Source organism: Notolepis coatsorum (genome assembly GCF_963971535.1).
Source record: "Notolepis coatsorum genome assembly, chromosome: 9".
NCBI classification, from domain to species: domain Eukaryota; kingdom Metazoa; phylum Chordata; class Actinopteri; order Aulopiformes; family Paralepididae; genus Notolepis; species Notolepis coatsorum.
The window spans coordinates 7,281,042-7,297,064 of record NC_140173.1 but is presented as its reverse complement, the minus strand read 5'-3'; the positions used below and the strand labels follow the sequence as shown (position 1 = coordinate 7,297,064).

Sequence of the window (16,023 nt, the reverse complement as noted above, 5' to 3'; positions counted from 1 at the left end):
CTCTAGCAGTGTTGTATTGTTCCTCTAGCAGTGTTGTATTGTTCCTCTGCAGTGTTGTATTGTTCCTCTAGCAGTGTTGTATTGTTCCTCTAGCAGTGTTGTATTGTTCCTCTAGCAGTGTTGTATTGTTCCTCTAGCAGTGTTGTATTGTTCCTCTAGCAGTGTTGTATTGTTCCTCTAGCAGTGTTGTATTGTTCCTCTAGCAGTGTTGTATTGTTCCTCTGCAGTGTTGTATTGTTCCTCTAGCAGTGTTGTATTGTTCCTCTAGCAGTGTTGTATTGTTCCTCTGCAGTGTTGTATTGTTCATCTAGCAGTGTTGTATTGTTCCTCTAGCAGTGTTGTATTGTTCCTCTAGCAGTGTTGTATTGTTCCTCTAGCAGTGTTGTATTGTTCCTCTAGCAGTGTTGTATTGTTCCTCTAGCAGTGTTGTATTGTTCCTCTAGCAGTGTTGTATTGTTCCTCTAGCAGTGTTGTATTGTTCATCTAGCAGTGTTGTATTGTTCATCTAGCAGTGTTGTATTGTTCATCTAGCAGTGTTGTATTGTTCATCTAGCAGTGTTGTATTGTTCATCTAGCAGTGTTGTATTGTTCCTCTGCAGTGTTGTATTGTTCCTCTAGCAGTGTTGTATTGTTCCTCTGCAGTGTTGTATTGTTCCTCTAGCAGTGTTGTATTGTTCCTCTAGCAGTGTTGTATTGTTCCTCTGCAGTGTTGTATTGTTCATATAGCAGTGTTGTTATTGTTCCTCTAGCAGTGTTGTATTGTTCATCTAGCAGTGTTGTATTGTTCCTCTAGCAGTGTTGTATTGTTCATATAGCAGTGTTGTATTGTTCCTCTGCAGTGTTGTATTGTTCCTCTAGCAGTGTTGTATTGTTCCTCTGCAGTGTTGTATTGTTCCTCTAGCAGTGTTGTATTGTTCCTCTAGCAGTGTTGTATTGTTCCTATGCAGTGTTGTATTGTTCCTCTAGCAGTGTTGTATTGTTCCTCTGCAGTGTTGTATTGTTCCTCTGCAGTGTTGTATTGTTCCTCTAGCAGTGTTGTATTGTTCCTCTAGCAGTGTTGTATTGTTCCTCTGCAGTGTTGTATTGTTCCTCTAGCAGTGTTGTATTGTTCCTCTGCAGTGTTGTATTGTTCCTCTAGCAGTGTTGTATTGTTCCTCTAGCAGTGTTGTATTGTTCCTCTGCAGTGTTGTATTGTTCCTCTATCAGTGTTGTATTGTTCCTCTAGCAGTGTTGTATTGTTCCTCTGCAGTGTTGTATTGTTCCTATGCAGTGTTGTATTGTTCCTCTGCAGTGTTGTATTGTTCCTCTAGCAGTGTTGTTATTGTTCCTCTGTGGTGTTGTATTGTTCCTCTGCAGTGTTGTATTGTTCCTCTAGCAGTGTTGTATTGTTCCTCTGTGGTGTTGTATTGTTCCTCTGCAGTGTTGTATTGTTCCTCTGCAGTGTTGTATTGTTCATATAGCAGTGTTGTATTGTTCCTCTGCAGTGTTGTATTGTTCATATAGCAGTGTTGTATTGTTCCTCTAGCAGTGTTGTATTGTTCCTCTGCAGTGTTGTATTGTTCATATAGCAGTGTTGTATTGTTCCTCTGCAGTGTTGTATTGTTCCTCTAGCAGTGTTGTATTGTTCCTCTGCAGTGTTGTATTGTTCCTCTAGCAGTGTTGTATTGTTCCTCTAGCAGTGTTGTATTGTTCCTCTGCAGTGTTGTATTGTTCCTCTGCAGTGTTGTATTGTTCCTCTAGCAGTGTTGTATTGTTCCTCTAGCAGTGTTGTATTGTTCCTATGCAGTGTTGTATTGTTCCTCTAGCAGTGTTGTATTGTTCCTCTGCAGTGTTCAAGTTCTTTAATAGTTGTCATACAGAAGTACAGAATACTTTCATACAAAATGCTTCTTACTGTTACGCTCCAGAGACTGTGCTAGACAAGATAGTATCAAATAACATAATATAGCATGTAATTTAGAAGAAGAAAAATGAGGTCACAGTGTTCGGTATAGACATATGTACAATGTTCTGAGTTACCATATAATATACAATACTATGCAGTGTACTAATGTACAGTACTATCTAGTGCAAAGCAGAAATGGGATGAGGTACAATTTTAGGTACAATTTACAGTAAGGTGTACGAGTTGTAGTGCAATCCTTCATCAATAAATATAAAGTGTGGGGAGTGGGTGCTACAGTGTGTTTGTTTAAAGTGGGTGTGTGCTATAAAGTGTGTGGAGTGGGTGCTACAGTGTGTTTGTTTAAAGTGAGTGTGTGCGTGTGGATGTGTGTGCTATGTGCGTTTGGTGGTTGTTGTTGTGTAGTGTTCATTCATTGTTCGTTTAGCAGCCTGATGGCCTGGGGATAGAAGCTTCTTCTGAGTCTTTCTGTGCTCGCCTTGAGACTCCGGTATCGCTTGCCTGACCGCAGCAGTTCAAAGAGGCAGTTGTTCGGGTGACTGGAGTCTTTAGTGATTCTCTTAGCCTTGCCCGTGCAACGCTTGTTGTAAATGTTCTGGAGGGTGGGGAGCCCCCCTCCAATTGTGCGTTCGGCTGAACGTGTCACTCTTTGTAGTCTGCTTCGGTCTTGTGCAGTGCTATTCCCAAACCAGGAGGTGATGTTGCCGGTCAAGATGCTCTCAATTGTACATGAGTAGAAGTTCTTAAGGATCTTCTGACTGACTTGGAACTTCCTTAGGCGCCTGAGGAAGTAGAGGCGTTGTCGTGCCTTCTTCACAACACTGTCAATGTGTGTGGTCCATGTCAAGTCCTCGGATATGTAGGCTCCGAGGTACTTAAAGCTGTTGACTCTCTCAACCGGTGCCCCGTCGATGCTGAGGGGGCTGTAGTCCTTGACCCCCGACCTCCTGAAGTCCACAATCATCTCCTTTGTTTTGCTGACGTTCAGGGAGAGGCTGTTTTCCTGGCACCATCCCGCCAGGACCTTGACCTCTTCCAGGTAGGCCCTCTCGTCGTTGGCAGAGATCAGGCCCACCACCACTGTGTCGTCAGCAAATTTGATGATTGTATTGCTACTCCGCTGAGCCACACAGTCGTGTGTGTACAGGGAGTAGAGGAGGGGACTCAGAACACAGCCCTGGGGGGCCCCTATGTTGAGGGTGATGGATGAGGAGGTGCAGTTGCCTGCTCTCACCACCTGGGGTCTGCCAGTCAGGAAGTCCAAGACCCACTGGCAGAGGTCATAGCCCAAGCCCAGGTCCCTGAGCTTGGCTATGAGTATGGAGGGGACTATGGTATTGAATGCCGAGCTGTAGTCGATGAATAGCATTCTCACATAGTTCCCCTGCCTCTTGTCCAGGTGTGATGCTGCTGTGTGCAGCACATGGGCTATGGCGTCCTCCGTGGATCTGTTGGGGCGGTATGCAAATTGCAGGGGGTCCATGTTGATGGGGAGGGAGGAGCAGATGTGGCCCTTTACTAGCTTCTCAAAGCACTTCATGGCTATGGAGGTGAGAGCTACAGGGCGGTAGTCGTTGAGGCAAGCAGGCTTGGATTTTTTGGGTACAGGGATAATAGTGGACTTCTTCAGGCAGGTGGGGATGACAGCCTGTTCTAAGGACAGGTTAAATATGTCAGTGAATACTGGGGCCAGTTGGTCGGCACAGACTTTTAGGACGCGGCCGGGGATGTTGTATTGTTCATCTAGCAGTGTTGTATTGTTCATATAGCAGTGTTGTATTGTTCCTCTAGCAGTGTTGTATTGTTCATATAGCAGTGTTGTATTGTTCATATAGCAGTGTTGTATTGTTCCTCTGCAGTGTTGTATTGTTCCTCTAGCAGTGTTGTATTGTTCCTCTGCAGTGTTGTATTGTTCCTCTAGCAGTGTTGTATTGTTCCTCTAGCAGTGTTGTATTGTTCCTCTGCAGTGTTGTATTGTTCCTCTAGCAGTGTTGTATTGTTCCTCTAGCAGTGTTGTATTGTTCCTCTGCAGTGTTGTATTGTTCCTCTAGCAGTGTTGTATTGTTCCTCTGCAGTGTTGTATTGTTCCTCTAGCAGTGTTGTATTGTTCCTCTGCAGTGTTGTATTGTTCCTCTAGCAGTGTTGTATTGTTCCTCTGCAGTGTTGTATTGTTCCTCTGCAGTGTTGTATTGTTCCTCTGCAGTGTTGTATTGTTCCTCTAGCAGTGTTGTATTGTTCCTCTGCAGTGTTGTATTGTTCCTCTGTAGTGTTGTATTGTTCCTCTAGCAGTGTTGTATTGTTCCTCTAGCAGTGTTGTATTGTTCATATAGCAGTGTTGTATTGTTCCTCTGCAGTGTTGTATTGTTCCTCTAGCAGTGTTGTATTGTTCCTCTGCAGTGTTGTATTGTTCCTCTGCAGTGTTGTATTGATCCTCTGTAGTGTTGTATTGTTCCTCTAGCAGTGTTGTATTGTTCCTCTAGCAGTGTTGTATTGTTCCTCTGCAGTGTTGTATTGTTCCTCTAGCAGTGTTGTATTGTTCCTCTAGCAGTGTTGTATTGTTCCTCTAGCAGTGTTGTATTGTTCCTCTAGCAGTGTTGTATTGGTCCTCTAGCAGTGTTGTATTGTTCCTCTAGCAGTGTTGTATTGTTCCTCTAGCAGTGTTGTATTGTTCCTCTAGCAGTGTTGTATTGGTCCTCTAGCAGTGTTGTATTGTTCCTCTGCAGTGTTGAACTTGAGTGTTACACTCACCACATGACCACCACACTCCACACAACAGTGGCAATGGGCAGGTACTTTAACTATGTACTAATGGTACATCAGCTTATTCAGGATACAATAAAAACAGTTATACTTTATTAATGCATAGTGTGTGTCTGTGTGTGTGTGTGTGTGTGTGTGTGTGTGTGTGTGTGTGTGTGTGTGTGTACGTGTGTGTGTGTGTGTGTATGTGTGTGTGTGTGTGTGTGTGTGTGTGTGTGTGTGTGTGTGTGTGTGTGTGTGTGTGTGTGTGTGTGTGTGTGTGTGTGTGTGTGTGTGTGTGTGTGTACTCACATGGAGCTGGTCTAGGTCGGGGGGTGGAGGGGGGAAGTCGAGCTCTTGAGGTTGGAAGGCCTCTCTGACTTTTCCTACTGCAGCCAGAATCCTCAGACAGGAGTCCAGATAGGCCCTCTGTAGGGCTGCACATGGAGGAGAGAGAGAGAGAGAGAGAGAGAGAGAGAGAGAGAGAGAGAGAGAGAGAGAGAGAGAGAGAGAGAGAGAGAGAGAGAGGCTTAAGTTTAATTAAATTAGATGAAGGAGTGGGGTGTAGTATGTGTGCATGTGTGTGTTCAGTAAGTCATGTCTCATCACTGTGTACCTGGGTCTTGTATGTCCCCAGCCCACTGTGTACCTGGGTCTTGTATGTCCCCAGCCCACTGTGTACCTGGGTCTTGTATGTCCCCAGCCCACTGTGTACCTGGGTCTTGTATGTCCCCAGCCCACTGTGTACCTGGGTCTTGTATGTCCCCAGCCCACTGTGTACCTGGGTCTTGTATGTCCCCAGCCCACTGTGTACCTGGGTCTTGTATGTCCCCAGCCCACTGTGTACCTGGGTCTTGTATGTCCCCAGCCCACTGTGTACCTGGGTCTTGTATGTCCCCAGCCCACTGTGTACCTGGGTCTTGTATGTTGCCAGCCACTGCCTTGGCATCCATCACCATGGGGGAGATGGTGTGGGACAGGATGTCAGAGGCGTGTTTAACGGTGTCTCGGAACCGTGGGTCCTCTGAGTTCTCCACCTCCCTTTTGGCCACCAGTAGGACCCGATTGGCTCGTCTGGCTATGCTGGTTGCCCCGGCGACCAGCATCTGGGGCTGTACGTTCGCCATGGCGACCCGGCACTTATCAATGTCCTTCTTTATGGCTTCCTCCGAGGCGTCCAACAGAGACCTGGTGTCTATGGCTTCATCCACTAGACCTGGGGGATGGACACAGGTGCACACACACACACACACACACACACACACACACACACACACACACACACACACACACACACACACACACACACACACACACACACACACACACACACACACACACACACACACACACACACACACACACACACACACACACACACACACACACACACACACACACACACACACACACACACACACACACACACACACACACACAGGGGTCAGGGGAAAATACATATTGTGATACTTTCCCCACAAAACTGTTTATGAAAGATGTCCTTTCATAAGATGTTCTTGAAAATAAAAATTAAAAAGGTAATTGGGAGTCTTTCTGCCGTCACCCTGGAGGGCAAGATGGAGCAGAGCACCTGTGGCCCCATGCCGTGACAGTGATGCTGCGAGCTCTCAGGAAGAAGCCCACCTTTGAAACACATTACAGAAAGCCTCTCTGTATCCTAAGTGGAAGTGGTCAACATGTACTGTGATGTTGAATCTTACTTGTGAGCTTCTCCACATTGTCAATCCACTGGTTCTTCATGGTGTCAAAGTGCTCGTATGCTGCCTGGTTTCCAGGGTTCTTCAGCAGGATCCGAGCAGCTGAGGTCACCTGAACATGAACATACATGTATCATACTGTACACATACATGTATCATACTGTACACATACATGTATCATACTCAGACCACACATACATGTGTCATACTGTACACATATAGGTATCATACTCAGACTCTACACATATATGTATCATACTCAGACTGTACTGATTCAGAGAGTAATTTCAGGGTCAATGCAGAGTACTGATCTGATCCACTGATCCATTACTGATACTAATCATTATAGGCCATTAATTAGTTCCGACTGGACAAAAAGGATTGTGATCAAATTAGGGCTGGGACTTAATTAACTACAGAAAGAATTAAAAGTTTAAAAAATGTATGCATTTATAATCGCATGATGATTTTTCTTTATTGTGTAAGAATGTTACCTTTCAAAGGAGACCAGACTCATGCATGTGCTATAAGTATAAAGTATAATAAATCGCAAAAAACTTTTTTTTAAATAAGAGAAATTTAGATCAATCAAGAGTTATTTTTTTCCAATGGTCAACTGTTCTGGAATGTACTTGAAAGTACTGCGTTTTACTTTTACCTCGGAAGTGCTTGAGTTTACAAAAGGTCCTTTGCGCTATATATATATTATTCCTAAAATTGCTGCACTTTGTAAAGAATTGCATTGATCTGTTGGTCTGTGTAGTAGCTAATACAGGATTTTGCTGCTTAAACATATGTATAATGTATATTCATTAATTCACTCGTATATCAAAATTAATTTGAATTGAAAATGTTTGCTTTTCGCATAAAATATTGATATGCGATTAAAATGTGATTAATTTCGATTAATTAACTATAAAGTCTCGAATTAATTCGATAACATTTTTGTATCGAGTCCCACCACTAGATCAAATCTATTGTATTTAATTGGAGAGATCTAACATTTCTAATGGACCTATCTCAAACCCTGCCTTCTTTTAGTGATCCTCCAATCACAACAGTTGCTTCAGCAACAGCAACAACTGTTGAAGCAGTTGTGATTGGAGGATCAGGAAAAGAGGGCGGGGCTTGAGATAGGTAAATTGTGAAAAAGACAGAGACTCAAACTGGTTTACTTTGATCACATAAACTTACTTTAAATGCCAATGTGGTTTTAATCCAATATCGAAGTCTTTATCGTCATGCAAATGCAAAATGTAACAAAACACACATACATACACACAGACAGACAGACAGACAGACAGACAGACAGACAGACAGACAGACAGACAGAGGCACCTGTGGCGTGAGCTCCCTGGCACTTTTCACTGAGGCGTGGATCCCCTCTACTGTGCCCTTATTGGCTGTCCCCACAGCAGCAGCCTTCTCTGCTGTCGCCCCCAAGCGACCGGCGTGGGCCTCGAAGTTCCCTGCTCGCTCATCAAACACCTACAAAACACATTAGCACCCATTATGATAATCTCAACGCTACAAAACAAGGAAAAAAGAGGGGGGTCAGAATTGGGGGGTGGGGCAGGGGTGGGAGAACCCATTAAACCTGTTCACTACCACACTACAGGCGGTTAACCGGTAGTGAAAGGGTTAACCTTCTATATTGTCATAGTGAAAGGGTTAACCTTACAGTATGTAGTGTGGTAGTGAAAGGGTTAACCCTTTATAGTGTGGTAGTGACAGGGTTAACGTAAGACTACTATAACTTTCTTTTAATCCACTTTTTCTCCTCCTTTTTCTATTTTTCTCCCATCCCAATTTAGCCGTGCCAATTCTCCCCTCCCCTGTCTTGAACGTTGCTCGCATGTGCCCCCCACTGGCTGGTTGTAGGGAGGATAGTAGCCCGTCACATGTCCCCTCCGATACATGTGCAGGCAGCCAGTCGCATCTTTTCACCTGCCAGCGCGGACTCTCATTTGGCGAGGAGTAACGTGTAGGAGGCTCACACTGCCCCCGCCATTTTCCTGTCTCTGCTGTGCAGGCGCCCCAACCGACCTGTAGGAGTAGCTGTTTACAACGTCCAGATTACCACCCTTCGACTTCCCACCCGCTAACTCTGCCAATTGAGTTCGTATGACGGCCGGCCCAAGCCGGAGGCAACGCCGACCCGGATTCGAACCCGGTGTCTCTTGCGTTGGTGACGAGCGCAATGTCCACTGCGCCACCCAGCCGCACAAGACTACTATCACTTAAGCACAAACAACATTTGAATAGTTTATCAACAGTGGAAGTAATTGCATAATCTATTGATTTAATTTCTTATCGACAGGATGGACGACTGGATGGATGGACATGTAGAATGGATGTCTGTTGAACATGACTGACCTCTTCCCTATTCGGGGCATCGGCAGGAGCAGTCGCAGACACAGCCAGCAATTTGATAGGGGTGGTGGTGTCACTGAACGTGTCAGACACTTCCTGGGTCATGACCTCCTGCATGCGACCCTTCAGGTCCTGGTAGACACAGTGGACATAACATGTCAAGAGTCTTTAGATGGAGAAGCCCATGTGTGTGTGTGTGTGTGTGTGTGGTGCAGAAATGTTGACACCGGTACGACAGTGATGAAGGTTTACTAAGAGTACTCACCATTTTATTCCAGCAGGCGGCGCCCATTTACTAACAATGATTACAGAGGGTGCTTGACAGTAGGATGCTCAGAATTTTTAAGAACTGCACATTCTTCAGGATTTCACAATTCATTATGGTCAAAAGTGATTTATGTTATGTATTAGGCCTACTGTAAGTTATCTAACAACTCATAGACTTGTGCTGTAAAGTCTTCCTTAAAGTGGTACTTGACAAAGAACGTTTCTACTGTCTAGTGACTTTCTTAGGAACAATGTGACGTGTGTGTGTGTGTGTGTGTGTGTGTGTGTGTGTGTGTGTGTGTGTGTGTGTGACGCTCCACCTTGAGGCTGTCCTGTAGCTGTGCGGCCGTAGCTCGTGCGTGAGGCGCCTCGCCCTCGCCCCTGCTCGCCATGTCCGCCAGTGATGTCATCAGCCCCTCCGTTCGGTCACAGCGGCCTGTCAGGTCCTGTCTGTACGGGCCGACCAGGCCTCCTGCCAGCCTCCTTCCCTCTCCCACCATGCCTCTGATTGCCGCCTGACCTGGGGGGCGGGGGGCGACACAGGTCAGGGGTCAGTTTCAACTCATTTCACACCCGGTGTCTCACAGTAACCTGGTGCTCATCCTTGACGTCTTACGGGGGTCAAAGCGAGCTTAACGACAGGTACAGTTAATGCTCCTTTAGTAGACAACACAGGGCTGTTATTACACTGCTACACACCTAGTCCTTTCATATGTATCCATAAGGTGTACCGTATTATAGATCTGTATGATAGCATGTACAATAATGCTGTATATACCATACATATATTTATATTTATTCTTACCGTATATATATACTATATATAGTATACACATCTGTCTGTACATACCTGCATATAATCCTTTGACATATCTGTAGATACTACAGTATATCTATATCTGTACCCCTATCTACTCTTACAAGTTAGGCTGCTGGCCAGTATGACTATGACCATACTGTTTTTATACCTGTATCACTGTACATATTGATACAACTCTGATTAGCACTACACCCAGTAGTACTAATTTATATATTCTATACCAAGTTTAATCACCTGTACATTGTATATTACTATACACTTTACTGTTACATTTGCACTCTGGTTGGATGCCTTTTTTCATGAAACGTATTTGAAGAGATCTGTCTCGCCGCTCTATGGTCCAGAGTAAATGTCCAGTTGATAATAACGCGAGGTTCTAACAATGGTTGTATTTTCATAAAGGAATTTAAATACAGCAGCCGTAGTAGGTAAGTTAGTAGGTACCTGTGATGAGCTGTAGCCTCTCACACTCTGCTCCCAGAGGAAGCATGGGAGACAGACGACAGGGAACAGTCAGAGTATAAAACAGACACACAGCACCAAGCACAAGAGGTAGCAGGAGAAAAGGAGAAAGGTCTGTCCGAGAGCTCAGAGTGAGTGAGTGAGTGAGTGAGTGAGTGAGTGAGTGAGTGAGTGAGTGAGTGAGTGTGTGAGTGCGTGAGTGAGTGAGTGAGTGAGTGAGTGAGTGAGTGAGTGAGTGAGTGAGTGAGTGAGTGAGTGAGTGAGACAGAGCGAGTGAGAGAGCGAGTGAGTGATTGATTCATTGAGTGAGTCAGTAGTAAGTCGATGGGTGAGTGGGTGAGTGAGTGAGTGAGTGAGAGAGAGCGAGTGAGAGAGCGAGCGAGTGATTGATTAAGTGAGTCAGTAGTACATTGGTAGGTGAGTGAGTGAATAAGTGAGTTAGTGAGAGGAATAAGTCAGTACTGAGTGAGTGAGTGAGTGAGTGAGTGAGTGAGTGAGTGAGTGAGTGAGTGAGTGAGTGAGTGAGTGAGTGAGTGAGTGAGTGAGTGAGTGAGTGAGTTAAGTCAGTGTGCGTTTGGGGAAATGGCATCCATCGCCACCCCTAACCCAGTAAGCGGGTTGAATTACAGGGGCAATACAGCACAGAGTCACTCGACACTCCAAATATCCACTCGGACCTGTGAATAAGTCCCAGACACTCATACATACTCACTCACACACACACGCGCACTATCCAATGTTCACAAAGGCTGGCAAACAGGCACGGAAGGTCAGCAGCGGTGTTTATTTTAGAACCAAACCTATTATATCATCCTTTCCCTTGAGGGGAAACACTCATCACCGTATCTCACCTACTCCTCTGTCGTCCACGTTGGGGTTGTTAACCCATCGCAGTGCCTGGTCCATCTTGCCCTCCAGGGTGATGTCAGGCTTGGCCGGTCTCATGTTGTCCACGGCCCGGTTGGTCTTAGACTGCAGGGTCAGCAGCGCCATCCCGATCTGCTTCGCCAGCGAACGCGCCTCCGGACTGTCACCTTTACCCCTGAGACGGAAGGAGAGAGTTCGCAGAGGACAGGGAAGAGAAGACCGGGGACACGTCGGTTAGATACCGCTACCGCTGCTGACCAAGAACCACAACGTTTCACCAATACCCTGTTGGTTCCCCTTCACCACTGAGTACATTGACTCCACTTTAAAAGGATAATACCACTTAATATATTCCTATTGAAGTCATTCCTATGCTCCAGGACAGTCTGGATTAGTTCAGATTCACTATGAAACAATAGCTAAAAGACGGAAAGTGGACAGTATCCTAAGATGGCTTTCAGGGAGATAGGGTAAATTTTCTGCTTCAAGCGTGTTGATAATAATAATAATAAAGCTCCTTTGGTTGTAAGATTAGGATCAAGACATTACAGTTTAGAATATTGGTTCTTGGCCTCTCACTTGGGAGAGTTCAAATATCGATTATACTGCCCTGGGCATACATATGATGTTTCACGGTGTAATTGCTAGATTTAATAATGTACATTATCTTTTTATATATACTTATATTTTTGAACTTATTATCGCTACCATTTATGCTATGTTTGTGGGTTCAGACAGTTTATCTTGACTTTTGACATCCAAATAACCTACTGTAATGATGATTACAGTAGTGCTATCCATGCCCAGCCAGATAATGTACCAATATTCCCCAAAATAACTATTTTCTTGTTTCTGGCTATGAGGCAGACAATGGTGAATTCTCACACATTTCTTTCTTTCTTTAGACAGTAGGAAGGCAGAGAGATTTACAGAGTAGGGGAGACACAGGAGAGAAGGCGCTGGTGGGATTCGATCCCAGCCCAGCAGAGGTACATGTGGATCCAGAGGCGAGGGGGTCTTAACCACTATGCCATCTCTGGGCACAGATCAAACTTTCTAAAGTCAGTGGCGTTCCCCTTTATGTTCTATCCTCGTTCAAACCATCAAAGTGTTACTGGCCATCCACAGTCACTGAACACCACCACCACCACACCATATTCAAAATGCTTTGACACCTGATGATAGGACTTAGGCCCAAGTCTGACATGCAACAACAAAGCCTCCAGGCAGGGAAGAAGCGCCACCTATTGGTGACGCGAGGCTGCAGTGCACGCCTGCAAACAGAAGATCTAGGAATTACACAACGTATTGTATTCACAATGCCTGTTTTTCTTCTGTTATTCAGTCACGGGTCACTGCTTTCAGATGAAAACCTTGTTGTCTCTTAGGTTATCATGTTTTTGCATGATACCGCAAGTGTTTTTTTACTCAAAGGCCAGTGAACCCTGTTCAGAATGCATTGCATCATTTCAAAAGTGCATGGGATTTCGTTTTATTTCATTCCGGAAAAGTTGATGTTTTTTGGACACATGAGGTTATCATACAGTGCTGATATACAATGTGTATGTGTGTGTCTGTGTGTGTTTAAGAGGCAGAACATACTGTTTGCGTAGCTCTACCAGTCTGGCAGTGAGCCCTGCGATTTCGCTGATGGAGCGCAGAATGTCATCTCTCTCTTTGGGGTCTTCACACATATCTGCAATACGCTTGGCCTCTGCCAGCAATGCTCTGATGTTCTCCTCACCCTCTGGACCACCGTTGGGATCTGCCAGCCAAGCCTAAAGGACATGTAAAGCCCACTCGTTTTAACACACAATATGCCATTTAGTGGCTGGGCACTCTCATTTGAAGTGCATTTGAAAAACGTCAAATCAGGAATAAAGTCTGAAGCTGCTAAATGGAAAATGAATTGGGAATTATGGTAAAGATGGCAATGAGAACACCCAGAGTATACGGGTACATGTTCTGTTTAAAAGACGAGAACAGTACTATAGAATAAAGTTCATGTGGGTATAATAACTCAAAACAAACATTCTGTGGGTCCACAAAATCAGTTTCCCATTCATTATCTATGGACCAACTCCAGATTTGATACCCGTTGACATCAGGTTTGAGACGTTTGAGTCTTACCTCTCAGGTTTCTGGCCTTGGGAGAGAGTAGCTCATGTTCATAAATATTGATTTGTTCCTCACATTCACCCATTCATTCACTCACACATTCACACACCGAGGGCGGAGGCAACCATGCAAGGTGCCAACCTGCTCATCGGAGCAATTAGGGGTTAAATGTCTTGCTCGAGGACACTCCAACACGCTGCCCGGGAGGAGCGGGAATTGAACCAAGAACCGTCTGATTACCAGACGACTGCTCTACCTCCTGAGCCCCTATCGCCCCATGGCCGGAAAGGAATAAAGACCAAACACTATACAAAATATACAATATACAACTAAAGTACAAAAATGCAACCAAAATGCAAAAATTAGGTAGAGATGTAGTGCAAATCTTTAGTAATAAATAGATCAAATGTGGTGTGGTGTTAAAAAGTGTTTAAAGTGTCTAAAGTGAATGTTTTTATTTAATTTTTTTCTCCGATTTTTCTCCGATCCCACTGTTAGTGGTTATGCCAATTCCCAACCCCCTTCCTGGTTGTTGCGCACTTTCCCCTACTGTTGGTCCGAGAGGCCGGAGACTGTCACATGCTTTCCTCCGACGCATGTGCAGCCAGCCGGCAGCCAGCCTGGCCGCGCAGATTCTCACTGGGAGAGTGTAACGTGTGGGAGGCCGCACTACCTCTCACCAGATCCTACCCTCGCTGAGCAGGCGCCCCGACCGAACTGTAGGGGTCGCTGTCCACAACGCCCAGGACCCACCCACGGCTCCCCTCCCCCTAACTCAGCCAAACGAGTTAGTATAGCGATAAGCCCGAGCCAAGGCAATGCTGACTCTCCGGGAGTCGAGACCGCAGCCTCTTGCATTGGTGACGGGCACAATCTCCGCTACGCCACCTGACCGCCCTAAAGTGAATGTTAAAGGTGTTTGTTTAAAATGAGTGTGCGCATGTGGATGTGTGTGCAATGAATGTAGATGGATGGGTTAGTGTTTCATAGTCATTGAGCATCCTGATGGCCTGGGGATAGAAGCTCCTTTTGAGTCTCTCTGTACTGGCCATGAGACTCTGGTAGCACTTGCCTGACCACAGCAGTTCAATAAATAACATATAGCGTCGTGTCGCGTCGTGTCGTGTTGTCTGACCTGCGCAGCATCCATTCTCCTGGTGATGGCCTGCTTGGCATTGATTAAAGCCTCCAGCCTTCGAGCAGCACTGTCTACTTTGCCAAACAGCAGGTCTAAACCTTGGGAACACTGGCCTGCCCGCTGCACACACCCTGGAGACGAGCCCTGACCTCTGCAGAGAACAACACACACATATGTACAGGTACAACAACACATTAAAATAAACAGACCTTGTCTGCACTGCCCTACTGTACTAGAACTAGGAAGGAAGATACAATTTGAGCCTCTGCGATATTCATTTGGTCGATGATGTATTTTTAGGACTGAATAAATAAAGTGCCCCGAGAGGAGAAGTGGATTCCAAAAACACCGTTTGAAAAGTAACTGTTTGAAAGTAACTGTTTGGCTGAGGTGCTCCTAACCACTCAATGTTGACTCACTGCACTGAAAAGGCTGTTGTTGGATTTGAAATGGCGATAGAAGTCAGTTCAAGGCGTAGCAAAGTTAATATTTTATGAGTCAAATGTTTTCTTTATCAAAGAAAAACATAGGTAATACATAATCAAGACCGTGATTGTTGTACTGCAGATGAGTTAGGGCTGTCCCCGACTAAGGATTTGGATGGTCGACTATGATTGGCCAAAATGTGCCGTTAGTCGACTATTGGGCAAAAAAATATATATGTATATGTGTATTGTACAGTATATAATATTTTCTTTTTCTTTATTTTTTTTTGTATCATTCCATTTGGACTGTGGGGGGTGCTTAATGTCTGAAGGAGTCGACTGAAGGCTTCTTGTCCTCTGCAAAAGCATGCAATTGGTCCACTGATGGATACATCTTGATATTTGTCTAGTCTAGTGTCTTCATTAGATGGGTGAAATCGTCTTTCAGTGCCTCTGTGCCTGTTTTCGTAGGCAGTTAGCCTCTGGTATGCGTGCCATTAGCGTTAGCACGCTTCTAGGCCTCTTTTCTTTTGGAAAAAATGATAAAAAAATATATATATATTAGAAATCTTTTTATTAATTTTTTAAATTATATTCGACTAAGAGGTTGGCCAGTCAACTACGGCTCCTTTCGACCGATTAGTCGACTAATCGACTAATAGGAGTCAGCCCGTTTTATATACATTGCTTTTATTTAGTCAGAAACCTACTTTTATAGATTTGAATGTCAATTCACTGAATCATACCAATTTTGTGTCATTTTATGCCTAGGTCTATGAATTGAATTGAATTGAACTTTGTGTCTACATCACTGCTGTAAATCACTCTGGGCTGCAATTCTTGTATGAAAAGTTTATAATTATTATTATAGTACTGTTTTGTCAAAAGAGGCCCTGAAGACAACAATAACTACAAGGTGTCACACTACTGTATACCTGGCACGTAGCTCAGCCACCTGGTCGGTCATCTGGCCCAGAGCTTTGCTGGTTCCCAGTACGTCTCTCCTCTCTCTCCCAGCGCACAGCTCTCCAACCTTACCGGCCTCATCCAGGATCACACGCAACGCCACCTCACCAGAGTCTCCTGTGCACATGCACACGCACACACACACACACACACACAGACACAGACACAGACACACACACACACACACACACACACACACACACACACACACACACACACACACACAC

General features: G+C 44.9%; 1 protein-coding gene across 5 annotated transcripts in view; it reads right to left on the bottom strand.

Moving 5' to 3' along the window:
• The window catches only part of LOC311234375 (vinculin-like), a 131,161-nt gene that overhangs the window by 30,188 nt on the left and 84,950 nt on the right, over positions 1 to 16,023 (bottom strand). For 2 of the 5 annotated variants that reach the window (XM_084321535.1, XM_084321534.1), the window contains exons 8-18: positions 15,766 to 15,913; positions 14,403 to 14,556; positions 12,752 to 12,927; positions 12,325 to 12,438; positions 11,134 to 11,324; positions 9,321 to 9,520; positions 8,737 to 8,865; positions 7,699 to 7,848; positions 6,364 to 6,472; positions 5,556 to 5,858; positions 4,955 to 5,079 (exon numbers count right to left, since the gene is read on the bottom strand). In XM_084321535.1, the coding sequence (XP_084177661.1) occupies positions 4,955 to 5,079; positions 5,556 to 5,858; positions 6,364 to 6,472; positions 7,699 to 7,848; positions 8,737 to 8,865; positions 9,321 to 9,520; positions 11,134 to 11,324; positions 12,325 to 12,438; positions 12,752 to 12,927; positions 14,403 to 14,556; positions 15,766 to 15,913 (1,799 nt within the window). The remainder of the gene's footprint in view (positions 1 to 4,954; positions 5,080 to 5,555; positions 5,859 to 6,363; positions 6,473 to 7,698; positions 7,849 to 8,736; positions 8,866 to 9,320; positions 9,521 to 11,133; positions 11,325 to 12,324; positions 12,439 to 12,751; positions 12,928 to 14,402; positions 14,557 to 15,765; positions 15,914 to 16,023) is intronic. The other 3 variants (XM_084321538.1, XM_084321537.1, XM_084321536.1) reach the window with 2 other exon arrangements.